Source organism: Trematomus bernacchii, unplaced genomic scaffold (assembly GCF_902827165.1).
Source record: "Trematomus bernacchii unplaced genomic scaffold, fTreBer1.1, whole genome shotgun sequence".
Lineage (NCBI taxonomy): Eukaryota > Metazoa > Chordata > Actinopteri > Perciformes > Nototheniidae > Trematomus > Trematomus bernacchii.
Genome location: NW_022988098.1, coordinates 6,524,532 through 6,548,289, shown reverse-complemented (window position 1 = coordinate 6,548,289; position 23,758 = coordinate 6,524,532). Strand labels below are relative to the sequence as shown.

General features: G+C 41.0%; 1 protein-coding gene across 5 annotated transcripts in view; it reads left to right on the top strand.

The window, feature by feature from the left end:
• Window positions 1-23,758, top strand: part of LOC117475454 (protein 4.1-like) — a 96,319-nt gene that overhangs the window by 63,150 nt on the left and 9,411 nt on the right. The window contains exons 5-17 of one of the 5 annotated variants that reach the window (XM_034121670.1): window positions 1,017-1,059; window positions 2,392-2,467; window positions 3,004-3,222; window positions 3,615-3,702; window positions 3,797-3,949; window positions 5,213-5,310; window positions 6,085-6,260; window positions 8,802-9,058; window positions 12,095-12,244; window positions 14,412-14,498; window positions 19,454-19,504; window positions 20,342-20,686; window positions 21,343-21,471. In XM_034121670.1, coding sequence (XP_033977561.1) covers window positions 1,017-1,059; window positions 2,392-2,467; window positions 3,004-3,222; window positions 3,615-3,702; window positions 3,797-3,949; window positions 5,213-5,310; window positions 6,085-6,260; window positions 8,802-9,058; window positions 12,095-12,244; window positions 14,412-14,498; window positions 19,454-19,504; window positions 20,342-20,686; window positions 21,343-21,471 — 1,872 coding nt within the window. Of the gene's footprint in view, window positions 1-1,016; window positions 1,060-2,391; window positions 2,468-3,003; window positions 3,223-3,614; window positions 3,703-3,796; window positions 3,950-5,212; window positions 5,311-6,084; window positions 6,261-8,801; window positions 9,059-12,094; window positions 12,245-14,411; window positions 14,499-15,466; window positions 16,143-19,453; window positions 19,505-20,341; window positions 20,687-21,342; window positions 21,472-23,758 lie in introns of those variants that run through there. The other 4 variants (XR_004555169.1, XR_004555170.1, XM_034121671.1 and 1 more) reach the window with 4 other exon arrangements.

Below are 23,758 nucleotides of genomic sequence, written 5' to 3'. Positions count from 1 at the left end.
ATTTCTATCGTCAATGGATGGAAAAAAGTCCAAGGAAACCAACTTGTTTGGATTTCTGGTTCTAACCAGGGCCATTTAGGACATTAATCTCAATCAAAACATGTATTTACAGTAGTGTATTATGGGGGTTTTAATGTCCAAATCATTTATCTGTTTTTAAAATGTATCTCCTTTTTCATTTCCCTTTTTATTCACATTACCTTTTCATGTTTTTTTAAGACATAATTCATATCAATTCAACTAGATTTGACAAGATTTTCACAATAAAAAAAGGCACATTTTGAGCAAAAACCTCCTTTGATGAACAACACCCACCTGATTTTCTTTAGATTTGAGGCATCAGAGAGAAACAATAGTGAAATAATGGGATGAATATGCAGTGGTAGATTCCTTCAAGCACCATAAGCCCGTAGAGAGTTTCAATTCAATGTAAAACACTTGATTCACTGAGATATAGAACAGACCAGAACTCATTGGGAATTACATTTGTAAGAATATTCTATTGAAAGGAGAAAACACAACAAACAACCAAAACAAATCAATCTTAAAGGAGATTTCTCCAAATTGTTTACTGTTGCTAACAGTTCAAAACAATTTCAGCTGTGTAAAAGTACTTGAGGGAGATATTTCATTACCGACTTTTATTACCATCTGTGTGTTTCTTTGCCTCTAAACGGCATGATTAACAACCAAGTCGGTGCACACTGCACCACGGAGGAGACGCTCTAGCAAAACAATTTAGAAATGGTGCCCCTACAGCCGAAAGCGGTTCACTGCACAATCGGATATGATTTGATCCGATTAGTAACTGGCTGCAAGTGATTGAGAAACACAATGAAGAAACAAATGCTGGAATTAAGTCTGCTCAGCAGGGGAGGGCTCAGTTACTTTATTTAACCGTATGGAAAGGCTTTCATTAGGAACACTGATGGCAATTAGAGGACATTGTGACACTGGGGTGTGCTTTAGTCCCGTTTCCTTTGTGCCTTGTGTGAATTCTGCCTTCTGTCTCCCAGAACTGGTTGGACCCCTCTAAGGAGATCAAGAAGCAGATGCACAGTGAGTATTTTTAAAAGGAACTGAGATGATAAATGTTTTTAAAGTTAAATTAAAGTGGACCTATCATGCTATATTTGAATAATATAGTGTAGGACCATACCTATATAAGGCATATTTATACTTTTTTGTTTTCAAAATACCAAACAGATCATGCATTTTAGCCATGCCTCATTTTGCTCAATTTGACCATTTCTAGCTCTGTTTTAGCAAGGGCTGATTCAGTGAGAACAGCACCATCTAGAGGCCTGGCATATGTACTACAGCGTCTCCAGCGCTTTCGAACGGCAATGGCCGTGGCTGTCTCCTCCTGATTGGTGGAGTTGGCCCAATAGCCGTAGCGCCACCGTCCTGACGTCAGGACAGTGTTCAAATCTGGATCAGTTTTTATCAGATCCGTTGCAGCCCCTTTTTTAGAGATTTGGGTATGGAGGAAAATAGAGAGGGTTGTGTTTTCTGACACTTGGTGAGTTCCCTGGAACACCGGGGACACATATTCATGTATAAAAGACGTACAAAAGTGCATTTTGCATGATAGGTCCCCTTTAAGTAAATTATGGTGAAGTTTTGTTTGCAAATGAACTGATTCAACATGTTGTGTAATTAACTTCTAATTAAAATGCTGTGCAATTTTCCTTAGATAGTCAAATGGAGAGTTTACCCAACATTCAAAAAGCTCCCTCTTAAATGTACTGTAGTGCTATTAATCAAGATTGTTTTTGTGTGATTTGAGTTGAATGAATAGACCAATATAGATGGTACATGGCTTGTGGGGCTCAAGGCGCCCACACAATACATTTTAAAAGACTCAATAGTAATGTTTCCCAAAATTGTGACCCGATTAGTCAAGATAATCCACACACCTTGTTGTAAGCAGTTTAACGTAGGAACTATTTTCTTTAAACCAAATGACTCTCACCATTCATGACACAACGCAGAAGAAAGAGTGCTCTAAGCTAACGGCTAGTTTACGTCGGCTAGCTTACATCGGATAGTTTATACGTTTCATAATATATGTACGATTCCTTCTTTACTGTCGACGGGTGTAGTTCAGTAGAAAGTAAATACTCTTACATGAAACTGCTCACAACAAAGTCTGTGGATTATCTTGAATATTGATTTCAGGAAAGAGACCTCTCTTTTGAGTTTTTCAAATGTATTTGGGGTATTTGTGCACCACAAGATACTCTATCTGCCATCTAATACCGGTGGTCAATGTGAGATAGACATCTCTAAAGCTGATATCCTCAACACTCAATAAGAGGATTTTTATTTTTATTTTTTCAGATAAGCTGTCCCTTTTAATCTTTCAGCTGTCATTGTATTTTTCTTCAGACTCTCCGTGGCACTTTGCCTTCTCTGTCAAGTTCTACCCTCCAGATCCCTCCCAGCTCACGGAGGATATTACCAGGTACAACACGTCTCTCCCCAACACGCACACGCACACGCATGCACACACACACACACACACACACACACACACACAACACACACACACACACACACACACACACACACACACACACACACACACACACACACACACACACACACACACACACACACACACACACACACACACACACACACACACACACACACACACACACACTCTTGAAATATTAACAGTTGTAACTCTTCTGGCTGTGCTGTCAGGTGCTCTTCAGAGTTAATCGGAGGAGAACATTATTCCTTGCACATGTCACTTTTGAAGATGATTTATTTCCCTAAATTCAAGTGTTTACATTACGTACTGCAACAATTTACATGGTGAATTTGCCCCGGTGTAAAAGCAACCCAAATCTCTCTCTCCTTTATGAGGATTAGGCCAGGAATGCTACAAACTGCCTTGGATTAACTATGTTGTTCTTGTTGGAGCTCGCTTTGCTTTGGGCTCGTTTGACTGCCAACACCCTCCTCTCCTCCCCTTTTTGTCTCATCTGTCAGATACTACCTGTGTCTGCAGCTGAGGGATGACATGCTGTCAGGTCGGCTGCCATGCTCCTTCGTCACTCACGCCCTCCTCGGCTCCTACAGCGTTCAAGCCGAGCTGGGCGACTATGACCAGGACGACCACGGCTCCGACTACGTCAGCGATTTCCGCTTCGCTCCCAATCAGACTCGCGAGCTGGAGGAGAGGGTGATGGAGCTCCATCATAACTACAAGTACTTGACACAATATTGCTTTCATCTATCCCCAAACCTGTGGGAATATGATCGGATTATGGGTTTTTTGTTGTGTGGAAACACCCCGCTATGCATATGGCTGATGGATGCCGTCACATTGTCACTCCATCTGTCATTGAAATGTACACAGTGCACGTGTTGCTAGTGCGAAAACACTTTCTCAGTTACAGGGTCCTCACCACTCTGATTTGGCATTGCTTTCTGGCATATGTCCAAGCACAACGCTTCAGGGGATGGGTAGGAGGAATTTAGAATTGAAGATATCAAGCATATTACCAAGATAATTATGCTCCTGCTGTGTAAGATTATGAGTTTATTATAAGAAGGCATGTTGATGTTTGTTACACAGACTATCATTGTTCTGCCTTCAGGGGGATGACTCCAGCAGAGGCTGAAATTAACTTCTTGGAGAACGCAAAGAAACTGTCGATGTACGGGGTGGACCTCCATCACGCTAAGGTTGGCTGTTACACATTTTAATTTAATTTCTTGGATGATTACAGTGTATCTTTTTTACAATGTCTGCCTCTTTGCTGTCCCTTGTTGGCTGCAGGATTCTGAAGGGATTGAAATAATGTTGGGCGTCTGTGCCAACGGCCTGCTGATTTACCGAGATAGGCTGAGGATCAACCGCTTTGCCTGGCCAAAGATCCTCAAGATCTCGTACAAGAGGAGCAACTTCTACATCAAGATACGACCTGGGGAGGTAAGCAGATTGGATGATTAAAAGCTTGTCGAACAGTCATCAGTAGTGCTAATTAACAAAATAAAATGTGTGCAAAAGGTATTCTCTACAATTCTAAGAGCCTAGTCAAGTCTAAGAATTTAACCCCAATGATATCAAAGTGATGTTATTGGAGTATCTCCGCTCACATTTGTAACATAAGGCCTGTGTTACACACTGAGGGTGCGGAGTTCGTAATAACCAGTCAGAGATTTTTTACGGATATGTAGCAAATTGCATAGAAGTAGTTAGCCGTTACCCCTTTGCTTACCCCTTGCTTGTTCTATTTTTGTAGAATGTAAATACTACAGGTGTCAAATTACGCGGATAAAGGTGCTACAAACTAAACATGTTAACACAAGATGTATGCAACAGGTGTTATGATTTGAATATGGTATGTATGAAAGTGATTGATATAAAAACACTACTCTAAACCTAGCTAAACTAACCATTTCCATCTCCAGCTTATTTAGCATAAAGACAAAAATAAGGTATTGATCTTTTCCTCTGATTCACTGGAAAAGACAAATAAACATAAAAATGATTTTAAGCCTCAGATTTTGAGTCAAATCTGTTACTGTTGAAGTGACTGCCGAAGTGAATGTACGGCCAGTTTTGCTGAGCAGAGGGCCGTGAAATCCTCCGCTTTATACCTCCAGTTTAGCTCCTCTGCACAGCCGGTCTATATTCTGGCCCTCCTCATTGTGCAGCGCTGCAGCTTATCCTCCATGCTGAGCCTCAGTGTGACAGGCGGCCTGGGCTGGACCCAGTCAAGTGACAGAGCCGCACAGTGAGCCTGTGATCCGGACAAATAAAGAGTCCCTTTAACAGAGCCGCTGCAGCTGCAACCACAATAAAAGGATAAGGAGTGTAAATATAGAGCCATGGAATAGTTTTCCTGCTAATTTCTCCTAGTTTCTGAACATTGAGCTCAGACATGTTGTGGATTTGAAGTAGAAAGTGGCTTGAGAGGAAAATACTCAAGTAAAGTACACATAGTATATATACATCCATTCCTCCACTGTGTATCTTTGTGAGTACAATGTAAAGACTGCCTTATTGACCTGGTTCAGGGTTTCTGCAGGTGTAAGAGGTACTACACTTATTGAATATTTTATGAATGTATCAGGTTGTCATACACCTCCGTCCACAGAGATGTACTGAGGTTGCCCTCGGCTAAACAGAGCAAACACTCACCTTTCTTCACCTCTCTCTCTCTGTCTCCCTGTTCTCTCTCCTCTCCAGTACGAGCAGTTTGAAAGTACAATCGGTTTTAAGCTTCCTAACCACCGAGCTGCCAAGAGGCTGTGGAAGGTCTGCATTGAGCATCACACCTTCTTCAGGTAAGAAACCATCTGGTCAGCAACTAAACATTTCGGACACAATCACGCTCAATCAATCATTCAGATTGTATTTATATAGCCTGATATCACAAATGGTTAACTTGTCTCAGAGGGCTTTACAATGTGTACGGCATACTGTACAACACCCTCTGTCCTTAGACCCTGGAGCAGACGAGGAAATACTCCCACGAAACTCCACAATTAACAGGGAGAGCCACAGAGGAGGGATTCCTCTCCCAGGACGTACAATAGATGTCATGTGTATAGATTAAAAAGATCATACATTTGCAACAAAGAAAACCCGATTAATACGAAAACATTATAGTGTATAAAGTAGAAGGATCCAGGAGGACTGATCTGAAAATCCGGGGTTAACAGTTTGATCCCACGCTCTACATTCAACATGTCGAAGTGTTGTTAGGCAAGATACTTAACCTCCAATTGCTCCCGTTGTCGGTATTGAGTGTATGTAGGTAAAAGCATCAGCTAAAGACATTGTGATCCAGATGTAACATTAGGAAACATTTGCAACCATCCAGGTGAGAGACAACAAAAATCTTGGGATGACGCCCTGGGTTAGTAACATGCATTTTTGGGACATGAGTGCACGCAGGTATAGAGAAAGTGAAGTTGGAATAGAAAGGTTAAGGATGAAAGGTGAAGTCTGAGCCAATAGCAGCATAACTAGGGGCTGGTTCGAGGTAAGCCTGAGCCAGCTCTGACTATGAGCTTTTTTTGGTACATTTTGCAATATTACTGTGTTTGTTTTCACAGACTGGTGTCTCCAGAGCCTCCTCCCAAGGGCTTCTTGGTGATGGGTTCAAAGTTCAGATACAGTGGAAGGACACAGGCTCAAACCAGGCAGGCCAGTGCTCTCATAGACCGGCCCGCTCCACACTTTGAGCGTTCAGCCAGCAAGAGGTACCTGCTGTCCCGGAGCCTGGACGGAGGTGAGACACGATGGATGTTTGATCTGTTCATGGAGGGTCTGAAGAGCTTTTATTTACCCTCCTTCCTCCTAGACTCAGGTTTAGACTGTACAGAAAGGCCCGTTTAGCTAAGAGCTAACACTCTCTTTGACGCTAAATAACACTCTCTTTGACGCTAAATAACTTTTATTTAGACTTAAAGTTGCAAACCTTTGAATGAATAGTTCCTGGAAATACAGTATGTCTTCTTGCTTTCTTGCAAACATAGTTATAATCAGGAGATCTTAACTTTGCATTAAAGATCACTAGTTGACATGTCAATGTTTAATCAATATATACATCAAAGTGTGAAAACAATACATTTTGTTTTGACGGGGGTGCAGGAAGTCAAGGCTCCTAACTGCAAAAAGTAGTCCCGCTTATTAACCCTGTTGTTTTCCTACATTGTTTTTTGTTATCCTCGGGCATGTTATGTCCAACTACTGCTTTCAAACCCCATTTGAAATGAACTCTAACTTGATCTAGATAAATAGTTAATTATTTTCCACAGTATAAGACATAGAACAATTATTCAAAAACACAGATAAGCACCAGACCTGAAACTGTTATGGCTTTAGGCTATTATAATACTATTATCCAAGTCTATGATGTATTATAAACATATCTAAAATGCATGATAATGTGTGTGAAGCACAGTTGGATTATAGTTTTAAGGACTTGAACTATGGGAATTATAGTACACCCAAATCTCTGCAAAACAAGTAAGTAACTGATAATTAAGAAGTATTTGATACTCGACCTTCTGTGTAAGTTATTGCACTATGCTTTTTTTTCTATTCTTAACTTGGGAGCTCATAAAATATAATACAGTTCTGTAAGAATGCATTAAAAGTATATTTTAAATGCATAGACATTACATAAAAGAGAGTGTTAGTTCTTGTTAAAACGGGCCTCTCTGTACATGGGGAGTCTAATCTAGGAGGAAGGATGGTACATTGTTGTTATTGGTGACTTTAAGTGTATGGGAAAAACAGATGGTACCATACTATGGCATAGAAGAAGAATAACAACATGAATGGAGTTCTGGGTGACCAGACGTTAAAGGTCACCTATTATGCAAAATCCACTTGTTTTTGTCTTTTATACATAACCATGTGTCCCCTCTGTGTAAAGAGACTCTGAAAGTTTCAGGAAAAAAGATTCTCTCTCTTTTTGTCCTGATCCATTTATATAAAAACCTGTCTGAAAATGAGCTGATCAGATTTTGGCCACTTTATGATGTCATAACGATGTTTTGGCTTGTGTAACCATTAGCCAATCACCAACCAAAGTAACCCCCCCCCCCCCCCACCTTATCACCTGAATCTCCTCCTAGAGCACCATTGTGTTCTTTTTAACCAAATATCTCTCAGAGGGGCGTGGGGAGGGGCTCCTTATTTTCATCTAAAGGCCCTGACACACCAGGCAGTCACCAGAGAACTCGCCGACACCCGACACCGACAGTTCCATCGACGAGTTCTCCTGCGTCTTGGCCGTGTGTCGCACTGGAAATCACCGCAAAGACTTCAGCCGAGCACGTACGAACTGCGCATGCGTGAGTGGCAATAACTCTCCTTACCAGCAGGCGGCGGTAGTGTGTATTCGTCATTCAAAATAGGCAGCAACCGGAAGACAGAGAAGAAGAACAGACTGATATAAACAAACAAATAGCGTGTGCGTTCCATTTTCACTCTCGTCCATCGAAAACATGTTTTAGAATATAAAAATACATGAATGATGAAATGAGCACATAAAGTGCAGACATACTATAAAATCACAGTTAATAGACCTGCATCTGATGATCGCAGTGTTCTGGCGGGTGTGTAGTTTATTGAGTCAGCAATGTAGTAATGGCCACTTCTTGCTAAATTTACGATGAGATGAAAAACCGGACTTGACCAAACAAATCACGGAGCTCTCAGCAGAGGACAGCCGGGGACGCTCCCGCCGATATCAGAGATGTCCCTGCTATGTGTGGAAGGTAAGAGAGGACATTTAAGGGCTATGTTTGATGTCTTTAAGTATCACCTGCTGGGGTTTAGCTGCTGTCCTGTGCCTTTTTTAATCGTTTGTTTACGTCCCTCACTTCCGTTTCGCTTCTCATTTGCTAGCTGAACAGCTGATCAGAGTGGTTTCTTGGCCCGATAGCTTGTGTCCGACACCCGGCCGATTCAACATGTTGAATCGGCCGGGTGTCGACCGTGAAAGGCCAAATAAGGCGTGTCACGGCCGAGGGTTCGGGACACACCAAATTGACTTTGGGCGACAAGGAACCCGTTGTCGCCAAACAACGCAAGACGGCCGATATCGGCCTGGTGTGTAGGGGCCTTAAAGTAACAGACAGAGAATCAGCACTTTTGAAACAGGGCTGAAACAGAGGGGATTATGGGATGCTGCAATGATCTGTTTGGTGTTTGGAGCCAAAACACTTCAGAGACATGTTTTGTATATATCTGAGACCTATTATATATTGATGAAAACCATAATAGGGGACCTTTAATAATTCATCCATCTCGTTACCAGCCGAGTTCTCGAGGCCGGTCTCAGCGATGTGTGAGAACCACGACGGGCTCACCCGCCGCAGCATCAGCGAGCAGCGGCGCCTCCACAGCCCCTCGGTGGAGGAGCAGCAGGAGGTGGAGCTGGAGCCCAGCACGGAGCAGGACGAGGACGAGGACAAGGACAAGGACGAGGACAAGGACCAGGACCAGGACCACAGCGAGATGACCGAGGAGTACTATGACGGCGAGGTCACTCCAAGCAGAAAGAAAGAGATCATGGTAGTTAAGATTTCCTGACACACTGATTTGGAAGTAGATTTCGGTAGTCGAAATCAGAGATGGTAAAAGTAAACACATCCTTTACTCAAGTAGAAGTACAGATACTCGTGTTTAAAAATACTCTGGTAAAAGTAGAAGTACTGACTAAATGTCTTTACTCAAGTAAAAGTAAAGAACTTTGAAATGTACTTAAGTAAAAAGTACCCATAACTAGCAGCTGTTTTAAAGAGTACCTGACCTCCCTTTATATTAATAGAACAATAATGTCATTGTTAGCTAATGAATGTTTCCATGCTGAACAACGGCAACATGACAACGTTTTCATTGGTCCCTCTTCTTTAGAGAAGACCAGGAAATGATGGATACACGGATCGTGTTCAAATCAATAAGCACGCAATGACTCTAAATAATAATGATCACGCCACCAAACACACATTCAAACTAAAGGAACCAGCCTGTTTGGAAAATGTAAGAAGTAGAAAGTTCAGGTATATGTGTTCAAAATGTAAGAAGTCAAAGTAAAAAGTCGTCAGAAAAATAAGTAGTGGAGTAAAGTACTGATACCAGATAAATGCACTTAAGTACAGTAACAAAGTATTTGTACTCCACTACTTCCCACCTCTGGTCGAAATGAATAAAGCTTTGAAGAAAACCCCTCCAGGGACATGGCATTGACAGTAAGGGTGTTGATGGGCTCAGAAAAGCCCATCAGGTCAATGTGGGCTTATCCAGTATCGGCATGGAACTACTGTGGTGGCTTTGGTGGATTTAGCACTTACTAACTTCTCCTTTCACTCTTATTCACTCAGGCTTATTTGCTTACACTGCACTGCTCATAAATCCCGCTGACAGCTTCACAGTTTTTTAACCCTTTCTCTTTATGCTGACACATGCAAGCCTAGCGCTCTGTTGCTAACGTGCTATCTCTTTTTATAACTCATGCTGGCGTTCAGGAGGAGGCTGGGTCACCAGTTGACAGTAAACAGGAGGTACTTGGTGTCTGGTGATTTGGTCTCTGTCTGTCAACCTGTCTTTACTCATCCATCATTATGTAGAAATGTGTTATTGTGTAAGTGGTGATGCAAAAGTCGTGTCTGGGCGAACTGTCATAGCTAAGCATCCCAGCAAACATTTGACTGACAGTGATATGTACAGTTAGGAAAATTGAAGTAACATGAAATGCTCAAAAATCTTTAAAACCAGTTGAAACCAATATAAGTTTGTATTTATGTTATGATAAATAAACCTCCAGTTTTATATTAATGTTATAATAATGATGATTATCAGATCGATTTCAATTGTCTGATCTAAATCAGTTTGTCTCCTGTGATGACGAAAGAAGACGGGTGGGAAAAAGGTTTTGTCAGGATGAACTAAAGTAGATTTTTCTTTTTCATCTGGGCCACAGGTGAGAAAAAAAGACGTGCTAGTGAACGTTTTGTTTTTGGAGTTCTGAGATTAAAGTCAGACATTTGAGAAAAATTGGTAACTGTTAAAATAAAGACTGAGTGGTTTACTTTGGGTTTGCTTGTAATACAATTTGTGGCCTGAAGAAGCTGAAGTGCACCCATAACCTATGTTTTTTTGGACTAAAAGCATTCATGTTTTCTTCCTTTCCCCATGCACTCTAAACACAAAGTGAATTAATTTCTTCACCTGGAAGAAAACATCTTGGTCCTATTTTTTCACCATAAGTCAGAATTGTGACTTCAATTTCTGAATTGAAAAGGAAAAATATCACTTTGGTCCAATCCAAAAAACAAAATCACGTGGCCCTAAACCTTTTCCAGTAGCTTCTCACCTGTTGCGCAGATGAAATGAAACAAAGTTGGGATAAATGATTTAGGGAAATCCTTTATTTCTAACCTATTCCTACAGTAAGTCATAAAGGAGAGAAAACCATTTCAGAGATCAGATTTCAATATTATCATCTATTCCAAAATGTTTACTGGGATGTGTTTCTAAATGTCTCTTGGCATGGCCACATCCTGTCTGTGTGTCTGTCTGTCTGTCTGTCTGTCTGTCTGTCTGTCTGTCTGTCTGTAGGTCTGTCTGTCTGTCTGTCTGTCTGTCTGTAGGTCTGTCTGTCTGTCTGTCCTCTTTATGACTGACCTTCTACCATCCCGTGTCTGCATCTGAACCTTGTTCCTGCACTTTCTGACCCCTCACTCTCCACCTCTTGTTCTCGCACCACCTCCTGCCCCAACTCAGCTTTCTCAGTTGGATCAGGAGTCCACTCCTCGGCACAAACAGGAGGTACAGGTTCCTGTCTTTAGACCCTGCTTTTTTTTGTTGAGGTTTTTACAGATTCAGATTTGCCTGCATCAAAAGAAATGTGAATTATAAAATATTGGTCCTCTTTGAGCATACGTTCAGGTATCTACTTTGACAGTCTCCGGGTGAAATACCTCTCTATTTTTAGAACAGAGAGAACGTCCTTAATTTAAAATCCTACACAAGTACAGGAAAATGATCTACTTGAAATACAATGATGTTCAGTGTAGATCTATGCAACCTCTAAGTACCACTTGAACTTTTAAAACAGAGCTGAACATTAGTATTCAACATATCTGATAGAAAACTGTCCAACCAAGGTCATGGAGAATATTAGTTTAAATGAGTTCATTTTGAATGAATATGAACTAGTCATACACATTGGATAAATCGCATCAGTTTTGGACATGAGCAGAAGGTTATTATTAGATATCAGTATTGGCTAAAAAAAACATACTGTGCATCCCTATTGTCCAACAATAGATGTTACATATTCATTCATTGATTTAATTTAGCTTCAGTAGCATCTGAAATGTCAATGCTCTCCATGGGCCACAGCTCAGAGTCGTAAAACACCAGCTTTAGTTAACTTAAGTGTAAGCGTTCACATTGAATCTTCTTCCTCAGTGCTCTCTCATGTCTTGTTCAGTCATGCATATCATATGTTGATGTGAGTCCTGCTGGTGAAAGGATGTCAACGTTTTGCTAATGCATTCCTCGTTTCTTCTTTTTTTCCCCCTCCTGTTGTAATTTCTCCTCCAGTTTCTGGATAAGTCGAAGGATGTTTTGCTGAAGCACCAGGCGAGCATCAACGAGCTGAAGAAGGCCCTGAAGGAGCCCAACAGCAAGCTGTCGGTCCGCGAGAAACGTCTGTCAGGAACCTCCCCGACCGGCACGCCGGAGAGGAAGGCTGTGAGTAGAATAAAGGGGGAGGGGGGGCTTTGCGATGGTTAATATCTCAAGTCCAGTAAACTCTGATGCTTGACATTATATTAAAGGGCATTCATTTTCCCATATGGCCGCTGTCCTGTTGAATTGAGGTTTTGAATGCCTCAATCGAAGCAAAACCGGGCATATTACGTGAGAAGCCTGATATGGTTGATACATTTCTGATCAGTGTGCGGAAGTCTTCGTAGGTGGGATGGTTCGGACACTACTGGGCTTTCATTAAGGAGGCCAATGTCTGTGTCTCGTGTCAATTCAAAACGTACTCAACTTTGACTTTTGTCATTTTGCATCCATTTGACTCAAATTACCTAATAAACACACTTATTTCTGGCCGAACCATGATCTTTTACTAAACCTAACTACTAGTTTTGTTGTGATTTTGTTTTCTTTCAATTTACGGCATTGCCAAGGTAGTTTAGGAGAAAAATAAATTTCCCCCAGAACATGATTGAGAATGCACTTTAGTTGTATGGTAACGTATATTTTTAGAAAGGGTTGTAAACTTTATTGAAAAGTAAGCTCTTTTCATTTATGAATAATTGATCCAGAATAGACTGAATAATTCAAGCCAGAAGATATGCTGTATGATTAGTGAAGGTATTTATGGCTATTCCTTTTCCTAGAGGCAGTTAAAACGTGCATCCCCTTCCGAAAGAAACTGCTACTCACAGAAACAAACATAACAATCTGCAGTTTATTTTAAGAAAAGTGTATAATGAAGTGCATCTCCCTGGTGAGCCATAATAATTCTGACAGTAGCTCAGAGGTACTTGAAGATGACTGACGGGCAGCACAGCAGGAGGCATCTTGATGAGATTAGATGGTTTTTTAAGATGTACCCAATGTGAGGCACTTGAGACATAATTATCAGTTATCTTTTCTTGTTTTCCTTGATTGCCCTGACAGGGACACAGTTTTTCTTTATGCCAGATCACAAAAGCTCTCAACTTTTTGGGTAATTAGGCTTTTGAAGGGAGAGCCCTGAGATTTTAGACGTTCAAATAGGATGGTTTTGTTTTTGTCAGTGACTAAATTGTCTTCAAGCAATCTCCCATCTGCTGTCTTGGAAAATCCGATTATGCCCATACAATGTCAAATATTGTCTGCGGCAGAAAATGTAATTTGCACCGTGTCTTATTCCAGGTATTATTCAGTTAGACTGACAGTTGAAGGCGGGGAAAGTCGCTATGCTCTGAGATTCAGTTGAACTCAACCCTTTGATGTAGTAACAGATATTTGCATTGCAAATTTGGTTTTGTGGATTTGGTGGCTGTCAGTTCGTCTGGATTACATCTTTTCAGTTTGAAGTTCATTAGAAGGTTTCTACAGAATGACTTAAAGAGACAGGTAAATAAAACATATACATTATTCCAATTACCGGTAGTGCTATCATTCAATCTAGATTGTTTTTGTGTGAGTTACCAAGTGTTGTAGATCGGCCGAAGATGACTTCCAGTATATTAGAACAATGGTACTAGGATTGTGGTGATCAAGGCTCCAAAAAATGTTTGGGGAAAAATGTAATTGCACAGTCTCTTTGAAGAAATCATGACTCGGAAACTCAAGATTATCCTCAAACTATGGTGTGAACAGTTTGTAGGAATGTAGGAACTGTTTTCTTTCCAACTATCTACCTCCACCAACTGTATCACCAAACAAAAGCTTGCATCTTCTCATTTGTTGGTGGGTGTAGTTTGGTAGAAATAAAATAGTTCCTACATGCTCTCAACATGGTTTATTACCTTGAGTACTTGGATCAGGATTTCTGGAAAAATACATTGTCATTGAGTATTTAAAAGCCTAGTGCGATCTTCCATTTTGTTGGAAAGAAGGAAGACTTCTCTACGTCCGATATCTTCAACAGTTGGCAACTCACACCCAAACAATCTCAACTTATGAATAGCGAAACCGGTATGAGGCAACATGGCAACATAATTATTTTAGATTAAAGGATGAACTGTCCCTTTTAAAACCTATTAGCACTGATCCTTTCCAACTTTCCCATGTTCTCGTTCTTGCATGAAATTGTCTACTGTGAGTCTTACTAATTGACTTCCTCATTTCAAGTTTAAGCTCTAACAGCTTTTCTCCCTTTCCTTTGAAACTCTCTCCTCTGCCTCGTGTCGGCCAGTCGGCGGTCCGAGCAGTGGGGAAGGACCCTGTTAACAGCCTGTCTGTTGAGGGTTTCGTCCAGAAGACGGTGGTGACTTCACCTGAGGTTACATATCTCTCACTCTTTCTCTTTCATGTTGTTTATGGCATTTGTGGATTGGTGAAATGCACTGCCTTGTGTGCATCATTATCATTCATATGTCTATCATATTTTAAAGTGACACTGCCGGAAAAGACATTGTGTTTAATGATCTGGTGATTTTAGACATTTTAGATTTGACTTTACTTCAGTAACATGTCTTCTTTCAGAAAGGAAAGAAAACATGCAACATACTAATTTAGGTCTTTAACTTTGTATATTTGCTTCTGTACATTTCTCCTCAACCTACCAAAAGTTGGATACGTAAAATCTTGAATACAAAACATTGTTTGGAACAATTCACTTGTAGTTTCTGCTAAATGTATAGACTTTTAGCAAGAAATATCCATCTCAGTTGCACATCAAACTATCCAATTGCATCCCTATTCACGCAGGGTTTTTGTGTCCATCAATCATTCATATTCAGATTTTTATAAAAGGTTTTTCCGAAAAACATTGTGCAGAGGAATTTTCCATGACAACATGTTATAGATTTATGGAGTGATACAAAAAGATACTCAACATCCCAGCTGTAAAAACCTCTGACTCTACATGTCAACAAAATGAAACAAGAATGAAACAAGAATTTTGAACCTGGCTTAATCAAATGTTCAGATTCACATTAGCTCATATGTAATGCCTAAATTGCATATTTAAAACACAATTTTAGAAACCACTCAACAAATAATTCCTTATTGAAGGCGATTAACCGGGGAAGTATACGTGTTATATCTATTAGTTAAACCCTATTCACTTGGGGTATCTTCCCTTAAGAATAAATCCCTACATGCAATTTCATGATCATCGAACCTTCCCATTGTACCAGTTGAACATTGTGTTCCCTTTTCTGTGATTCAAATGATTGCGTAGGTTTAATTATTTGCAGCAGCTGTGCTTGGCATGTCTAACTGTGTTTAATCTATACCAACATGTAGGGCTCTGAGGAGTGGGTATTGATTGAAAAACAAGAAACTTATCTACAGGACCAAGACTGGAAGGCAGAAGAAATGAACAAATTGGATTCTTCATGGGAGAAAGAGGAGCTGGAAAAAGAGATAGACATAACCAAGATGATACATACGGAGGTAACAGGGTATGACAGCAAAGAAATGAAAAGCCATATTGATGAATTTTCATCAACCAAAGAGGCAGAGGAGTGCTCTGAGCCACGGCCGACTAACAAAAGTCGTTTTATGGTTCAATTATCTGAGAATGCAGACTTGAATCTGGACAAATCTCAAAGTAAACTATCTCAAGACTCTGACCCCGATGCAAACAATGATTTGGCCCCGGGCTCACGGCAGATGAAAGACCGTACAGCTTCGAAACCAAGGAAAAAGAGGAGACCCCAGAGCTTAAACCTGGGTATGCCTCCCGAGCTCATTTACGGGAAAGAAAGCAGTGACTCTACTGACGAAGACAATAACGGCTCAGACTTGGACCTCAGTCCAGAAAAAAAACCCAAAAGCCGGAAATCATTGCGACCTATCGCCAGTGGAGATGGTGAAAGATGATCAGGGATCAGAAAAAGATGAGTCTTTCAGGGTCTACAAAGACGACCAAGAAGATATATCAGTAGAGAGTGAAAACATGGAAGTAGAAGCAGAGCAGGTAAAGAGGAAAGTGAGTCAGGTTGGGCCAGCTGATATCGATATGGTGAATGGACCCGGAAAGATGGAGCATGATAGTTCAGTAGCAGGTGTTAAAGGGGAGTGTGGGATGAAGTCGCGAGGACGGGGTCTTATTGACAACAAAGATCTAGCTGAGGTAAAGCTGCGACAGGTCAGGACGCATGAGAGGAAGATCAGTAGTTCTGGGGGAGAGGATATTGAGGGTTTATTGGGAGATAGAAGCCAGAGAACGTCTCTCCAACGACTGTCAGGCAGCAGCTTTCAGTCAGAAATCACCAGGATTGTTCCTCTTAAGCCGGAGCGATCAAAGAGTGTAGCGTGTAAGGACGAAAGGGGCTGGGAAGAGCCCACGGGACTCGTCAGAAGGGAATACCGCTGGTCGGTGGGTTCTCCGGAGGCGTCCTCTGACCTCTCCTGGACAGACTCCGCCGCCTTTCATCCATCTTTTGCAGCAGATCTGGAGGGAATCACTAGAGCAGAATATCCTGATGACAGCTATCAGTTTGGTAGAGGACCGACGGAGAGTCAGTCGTTCTGCTCAAAGATTTCAGCGCTTCACAAAATGGCTCCCCCGGCCCCGCCAGTAAAAACACAGAAGGCCCGAGAATCTGGACTCATACTGCGGAACAGCCGAAACCCTGGCAGGGAGCCGAGTCTGGATGCAGCCAAGAAGAGACACTCGGTAACTCTGCTTGGCATCTGCTATTCAGTCATTGGAAATTAAAGCATCGCATGAGCTTCAGACAGACTCGCACGCCATTTTTATTTTTTTTCTGCGTTTTCAGTGACTTGAACTCATCCATCTTACTTCTTACGGAGCGGCACTTCTGCTCTGTCTTATTGCAAAATCTGTCAAAAAAGTTTTCCCAATTTCTCCCTTCTCATTGCCCCCCAACATGCACCACACTGTCTGGCAAATCTGTACAGCTCACCACTGGCTGTGAAATTTAACAAAACAAAAAGATAAAAAAATCAATATCTCATGTTTTGGTTGTTGGTTCGTCTTCACCTTCTCTAACTTGTGAGCCTCAGATTTCTTTCCGGCTCACGTTGTTGTTTGTCAGAGGGTGGCAAAGAAAGAAAGGCGTACATATTATCATCGCTCTGATGATTTTTGCACATCTCTGTGCCATTTTCAAACTGGAAATACAAAAACAAACGATTTATGGCATACTAATTTGAGAAAGAAAGGGGTGAAAGTGCTGCCATTTCTTTGAGACAGACAGCTATTATTTCACAAAATTGGATATAAATAGAGTATATAATTGGTTTATGCATAAATAATTTAGAAACTGATAAACTTGCATGACCAGGCTTTAAAAAATATCTCTCCCTCCTGATTGGTATAAAACAGATGCAAAACTCCCCTCTGGATATGAAAGTAAGCGCTGATGTAAACACACTGGTTCCTCCCCAGCAGGCAGTGAGCAGCCAGACCTCACAGCTCAGTGCCTGACACAGTCAGATTTGCTGCTTTCATTTCACTGTTGGTATCATTAGGAGCTTGCACGCTTTTGACACCAGAATGAAAGGAATTTGAAGTGAATAGACATGACAGTTTCATCATTTCCCGCCTTTTCATCTGAGTCAAGCTCTTGCATATATTGGATTAAACGGGCATGAGAAGAGTTGTTGCGTAGCTCTCGGTTTGCAACCTCACTGGCGACTGACAATCATATCAAGATCAGATTGAAGTCGGGAGTGTGGGAAAATATGATATGCTCCTCCAAACTTGTGGACCCATTCAAACAGTCATTTTGACAGGCTTTGAAATGCACCCCGTCACCTTTTTATTGGACTTTTAACAATTTTATTTGACAATATTTGAATGCTCCCTTTTTTAAGTTCAAGGTGCGTAGTGTTGCAACACTTGGCTGCTGCTATGCTGGAAACTTGCTCATTATACAGACTGCATGTTTCTCTTCTCTGCTAAATCTAACTAATAAACTTGGCTGTGGATGTTGTTGTTGTAGTAGTAAGCTCACCTCTTTTATGTCCTCTTGCTGTTTGTTATGTAGAGTATTGCCTGACATTTGTGCTGACATCCATTCGGACCTGACTGGATCTGAACAGACTCAGTTGGCTATGATTGGGTCTGGCTGAATTTCTCACCTAAACTTGGGTTTGAGTCAGTTTAAAATACATAATTAGCTGTTTTTGAATTTGGAGCTATATTAAAGTTAAACAATAGCCTACATACGTTTGCCCTCACTTTAAATGCTATGTATTAATCTGAACTGTTTGGGTGTGAGTTGCTGAGTGTTGAAGATATCTGCTATAGAAATGTGTGTCTTCTCTCAAATATAATGAAACTAGATGACACTTGGCTTGTTGTGAACAAAGCAGCAAAATTACATTTGAAAAACTTTACAGCAATGTCTTTTTTCAGAAGTCAATACTAAAGATATCCCTAGACCTAGTTGTGAGCAGTTTAAAGAAGGATACATCTTTCTTGCAGAAGGACCCTCTCATCTAGCTATAGTCTGCTAGCTATTGTCTGCTAGCTATTGTTGGCTAGCTATCGTCTGCTAACTAGTGTTGGCTAGCTATTGTCTGCTAGCTATCGTCTGCTAACTAGTGTTGGCTAGCTATTGTCTGCTAGCTATCGTCTGCTAACTAGTGTTGGCTAGCTATTGTTGGCTAGCTATCGTCTGCTAACTAGTGTTGGCTAGCTATTGTCTGCTAGCTATTGTCTGCTAGTTATTGTCAGCTAGCTATTGTATGCTAGCTATTGTCTGCTAGCTATTGTCTGCTAGCCAATGTCTACTAGCCAATGTCTGCTAGCTATTGTCTGCTAGCCAATGTCTACTAGCCAATGTCTGCTCTTTTCAGTTAGCGGTAAACAAAAATAGTTCCTACATGAAACTGCTCAAAAACTGTTTGTGGATTTTCTTTAGTAACCAAGTCATAAGTTTGGGAAAACAGACATTGCTATTTAGTTTTTCTATGTATTTTCTTTGTGCTAAAAGCATCACAAGCTGAGTGCCATATAGTTCCCATACTCAAGAGAAGGCAGACATATTTACAGCCAATATGTCAACATGCAGCAGCTCACACCAGCACCACAGATAAGAGGAAACATGTTTTCTAAACCTTAAAATGTGCAGTCTAACTGACCAGTACCCCCAGTTCAGGTTGGGACTGAACAATCTTACCATATTTTCAGGATCCAGTCAAGCTCTGCTATTCAGATTTGTGTGTGTGTTGTGGCCTCTCTCAGTTCACTGACCACTTCAGCTTGTGCTAACCTTCAGATGCTCTCTCTGCTCTTTCCTCTGCTTCTCCCTGCAGGAGCCCGTCTCTACTCCTGCCATTTATGAAGAGCCGTTTGCTGATTTCAAGGTTATTCATTCACCTTCATCATGCCTCACCCATCTTCTCTTTTCCTTTCTGCATCCCTTACGGCTAAACTGCTTCCCTCCCTACTGACCGACCAGTTTCTACTGATATATAAAACATAGCCCCTAAGCCATAAAGATTGACGTTTGTTATGGTCACTGGCTACTCAGCTGCAGTCATCCATCATCTTGAGTTGGAATTTAATGTGTGGGTGGAAAACAAAATCCCTTATGCTTGTCTATTGCAGACATGATCCAGTTTTAACTGTGATTTAATTAGCTTGTGTGTGTGTAATTAATGAGTGGCATTACTTACATGAGGGGCCTCAGGAGTTTCATTATAATCAAACGGTTTCCCTCCTCTTTGGATCCTGACCCCTTAAAACAGAGCGGTTTCATTTCTGATCCCGTGCCACGTGTTGAATGCCAGTACTTTATTTTGTCTTTCCTTTGTTTTATTTGAATGCTTGGTGACAACTGACCGAAAAATCCACAAAACTATGAAGTTAAGAATTACGTTTTTAAAGTTTTCAGGCTAAGAGGCAAATTTCATTTGGTATATATATGTTCTATTATGTTCATTCATTTTATGCAATTTGAAATGTCCTTCAATACAAACCCTTTTCAGGCTCAAACAGTTAACTTTTCCTTTCTGACATGACTGCATGCCCTACAATACTGTAAATATTAATACACATTGCATGTACACTGACTCAGATTTTGAGTCCAAGCAAACCCTCAAACACAAGGATGCCACTTCCACTCCATGACATCTTCGCCATCCCTCCGCCTGCAGTGATATAACCTCAGAGTGGTGATCCTCTCTCTGTACCCGTCCCAGAAGGAGCTCGGGGACAGGAGGCCTCTGCCCAGATTAGCGTCAGAGGAGGAGCAGGACCGGGACACGGTGGCCTGCATGAGAGAATCCCACCTGGGCATCGAGCGTAAATGTTCCAGCATGACGGTGAGCTCCACGTCGAGCCTGGAGGCGGAGGTGGACTTCACCGTCCTGATGGACCTCCACTCCGGATCCGAAGACTTCTCTAAGGGCACGTCGGAGCACGGAGAGCGGGACAGGCAGCCTGAGGTGTGCCGGGAAGATTTTGAAGAGACCTCCAGGTTCTACTCTGCCCGTCTGATGGGCTCCCGGGACAAGTCTCCCATAGAGGAGGGAACACATCACGAGGTAGACTGATGAACATACTGTGGAGGAAATATGTATTTGATCCCCTGCAGATTTTGTAAGTTTGCCCACTTACAAAGAAATGTACAGTCTATAATTGTAATGGTAGGTTTATATAAACAATGAGAGTAAGAATATCAAAAAGAAAATCCTTAAAAATAGAAATGTCTTTGTAAGTGGATAAACTTACAAAATCTGCAGGGGATCAAATACTTATTTCCTCCACTGTATTCGTCGTCCATCATCATCATCATCATCCCCCGCTGGATTCACCCTGCCTTGCTGGACTTGGTGCCATAAATACTGGCAGCTTTTTAAGTTATTTGTTGTTGTTGTACCATTTTGCATTGTTTGAATTTGATCATATCTGTTTATTTTGGTTCCTCGCTCTACTTTTTTTGTTCTCCTTGTTGTATTTTGATTTATGAATTCTTCACACATTTTATTTTTGTCTTTCTACTGGATTTCCCCTGCTGTTTCACCATCATTTGCATGATTCCATTAAACCAAACAATCCAATAAAAGCAAAATATTTTAAGTGTTTGTTCCTTTAAACATTGTTGAAATGCTTTGTTTTGAAAAATATGCTGTCTGCAAGAATTGCGTCATTTTCTTGTGAACAAATGATGACTTAACTCTACTGTTGTTGTTTCACACAGCCTCCCGTGGCAAAGAAAGAAGCCAGTGCTGTGAGTGCGGCCCACATCATGAAGAGGGCTGATAGCAAGAAGGAGACGCACACAAATGGATCAGAGGCCCACTCCAACATCATGAATGCCTCACCGCAGGTAAAGAAACAATCAGAATATTAGCAAAGCCTATGTTATTGTCATAAAAAGAGCTGCATAATTCATGAATCTGCACAGTGCATGTACTCAATAATAGCTCCACTGTTCCATCCTTTAGTGAGTTGTGACATTATATCGTGCATAATCCTGTTAGAAAATCTAAAAATCTAAATACTTGCGGTAATTACATTAATATTCTGTGATTAATCATGATTAATGACCCTATACCCGTCAGATGAGATGGGCAATCACGCTCATATTCGTCATTTCCATTTTGAAAGGGATTTCTAAAGCAAGAAACCCCTTTCAAAATCCCCCTTTGTGCATCTCTTAAACTTACTACATTAGTTATATCTTGTAGGTTTCTCCGTTCAGAGGAAAGTATGTGTTGGACAATTTCGTTTGGCCGATAAAGTGTCGTTTAACCCTTTTTTTGCTTGACAGCTGCTGGCTGTAGTTTTTTCATTTATCCAACTGACACTGGTATGGATCTACTTGATCAACATAACACAAGCCCATTTGTTTGACAATCCTTTCCCACGAAAACGAACAACCATTGCTCTGTCGGCCAACCTCTCAGAAAATACACACTTTTGTACCACAATGGCAAAGGCTGCTTCTCTGCCTCTGATTGGCTAGCACTCGCTGCCTTCTGTGGTTTTGTTAGTTAGGTCAAAGCTTGAGTTGATACTAATACAGTGTGTAATTTAGGAGCTGTGAGCCTTCGGAACAATGGCTTTTTGAGTCTGGGTAACAGGCTTATGGAAAATGTCGATCAAATGGGACGTTTTCCAGACTATTGAGTGTTTAGAACAATTGTGTGGCACCCCTTTCATCATATTTTAAATATCAATGCTGAAGCTAAAGTATTAGCAGAAAGGAAGGACAATACTCATCACAGGACACAAACACCAGACTTGTAAAATGTTTTTCAGAGCTTTGTAGTCAGTTTTGATTAGAGGAAGACGCATGTTCCCTGGGCTCTGGTCGAATGAAGCCCAAATTCCCCAGACAGGGAGGACATAATAGCATCATCATGGAGTGATTCAAGTATTGACAGTGTATTAATGAGGATGATGAAAGCAGGTGTGAATCCCATTCATCTCTGCAGGCAAAGCTTTGAGTGCCGGCCGACTTTCCCACAGGTGCCTTATTAAAATGCAATCATTGCGCGGCTCTTTAGCAATGCGGCTAATGGTGTGCGGGAACTAAGGCATCGATGGGGGGCCTTTGAAGTGTCAGATCAGTGTTAAGTCCAATTTCAAAGATGCCAGAGTGAGACGTCTTTGGAGGGGTGGAATAAAAAGTGTGTGTGCACCTGCAGCAAATGGAGGATGACATCATGGATAGGCAGACAAAGATCTACAGCAGTGACTATGTTGAGCCAGCAGAGGGCGCTGTGTCATGTCTTCTGAGGCTCAACAGCAGCACAAAGGCTGGATGATGCCAACTGGCTGCATGACACTGACAGCCTCTGAATTTGGGCAGCGTTGCCACCAGACTGCAGTAAAAGCAATGTTTTCATCTTGAGGATTACCTCGATAAACACTCAAGGAGTTTGCACATGCTGATATTGGTTTGATTGACACTCATGGCTATGAAATGTGTTGGCAATACAAAGCCTTGTCTCTTACATAATGCTCAAGAGATTATACCATACGAGTATCTTGGGGGTGTTTTGACTTTATTACTTGGAGTAGTTTGCTTTAAAACAATACAATTAGACAAGGTAGTAGATGTGGATTCAATAGGCTAAATACAATTAATTAGAAGCATTTACAGAGGTCTATTCAGTTGCTCTAAAATGAGACTTTAATTTTTTATAAAATCGTTTCAGATTGTGAATGGCTTGTTAATAACCTAGGCAGCGCAAAACAAATGTTTAGTTTATCTGATTTTAGTTTGTGAGTTGGCAGTTATAGATACCGTCCCCCTTAACTGCTCTTTGCCGTGTTATTGACAGTGCAGTTTAGTTGTTTACTGAGTTAATAACTACACATTTTAGCATGTCACAGATAACCCTTTCCAGTGTTTTGAGCAACTGGAAACAAACTAAACCCAGTGCTGGAAGTACATTGACTCAAGTACGTGCAACTTTAGTCATACTTTACTTGAGTATTTCAATTTGATATAACTTTTTACTTCCTTTCCACTATATCTCAGAGGGAAATATTGCACTTTTTATTCTACTGTCTATTTATCTGACAACTATCATTTCAATTTAGGTCAATATTTATGTAATTATCAGTTAAAAAATATGCATTATTTTTCATTAAAGTTTATTAGG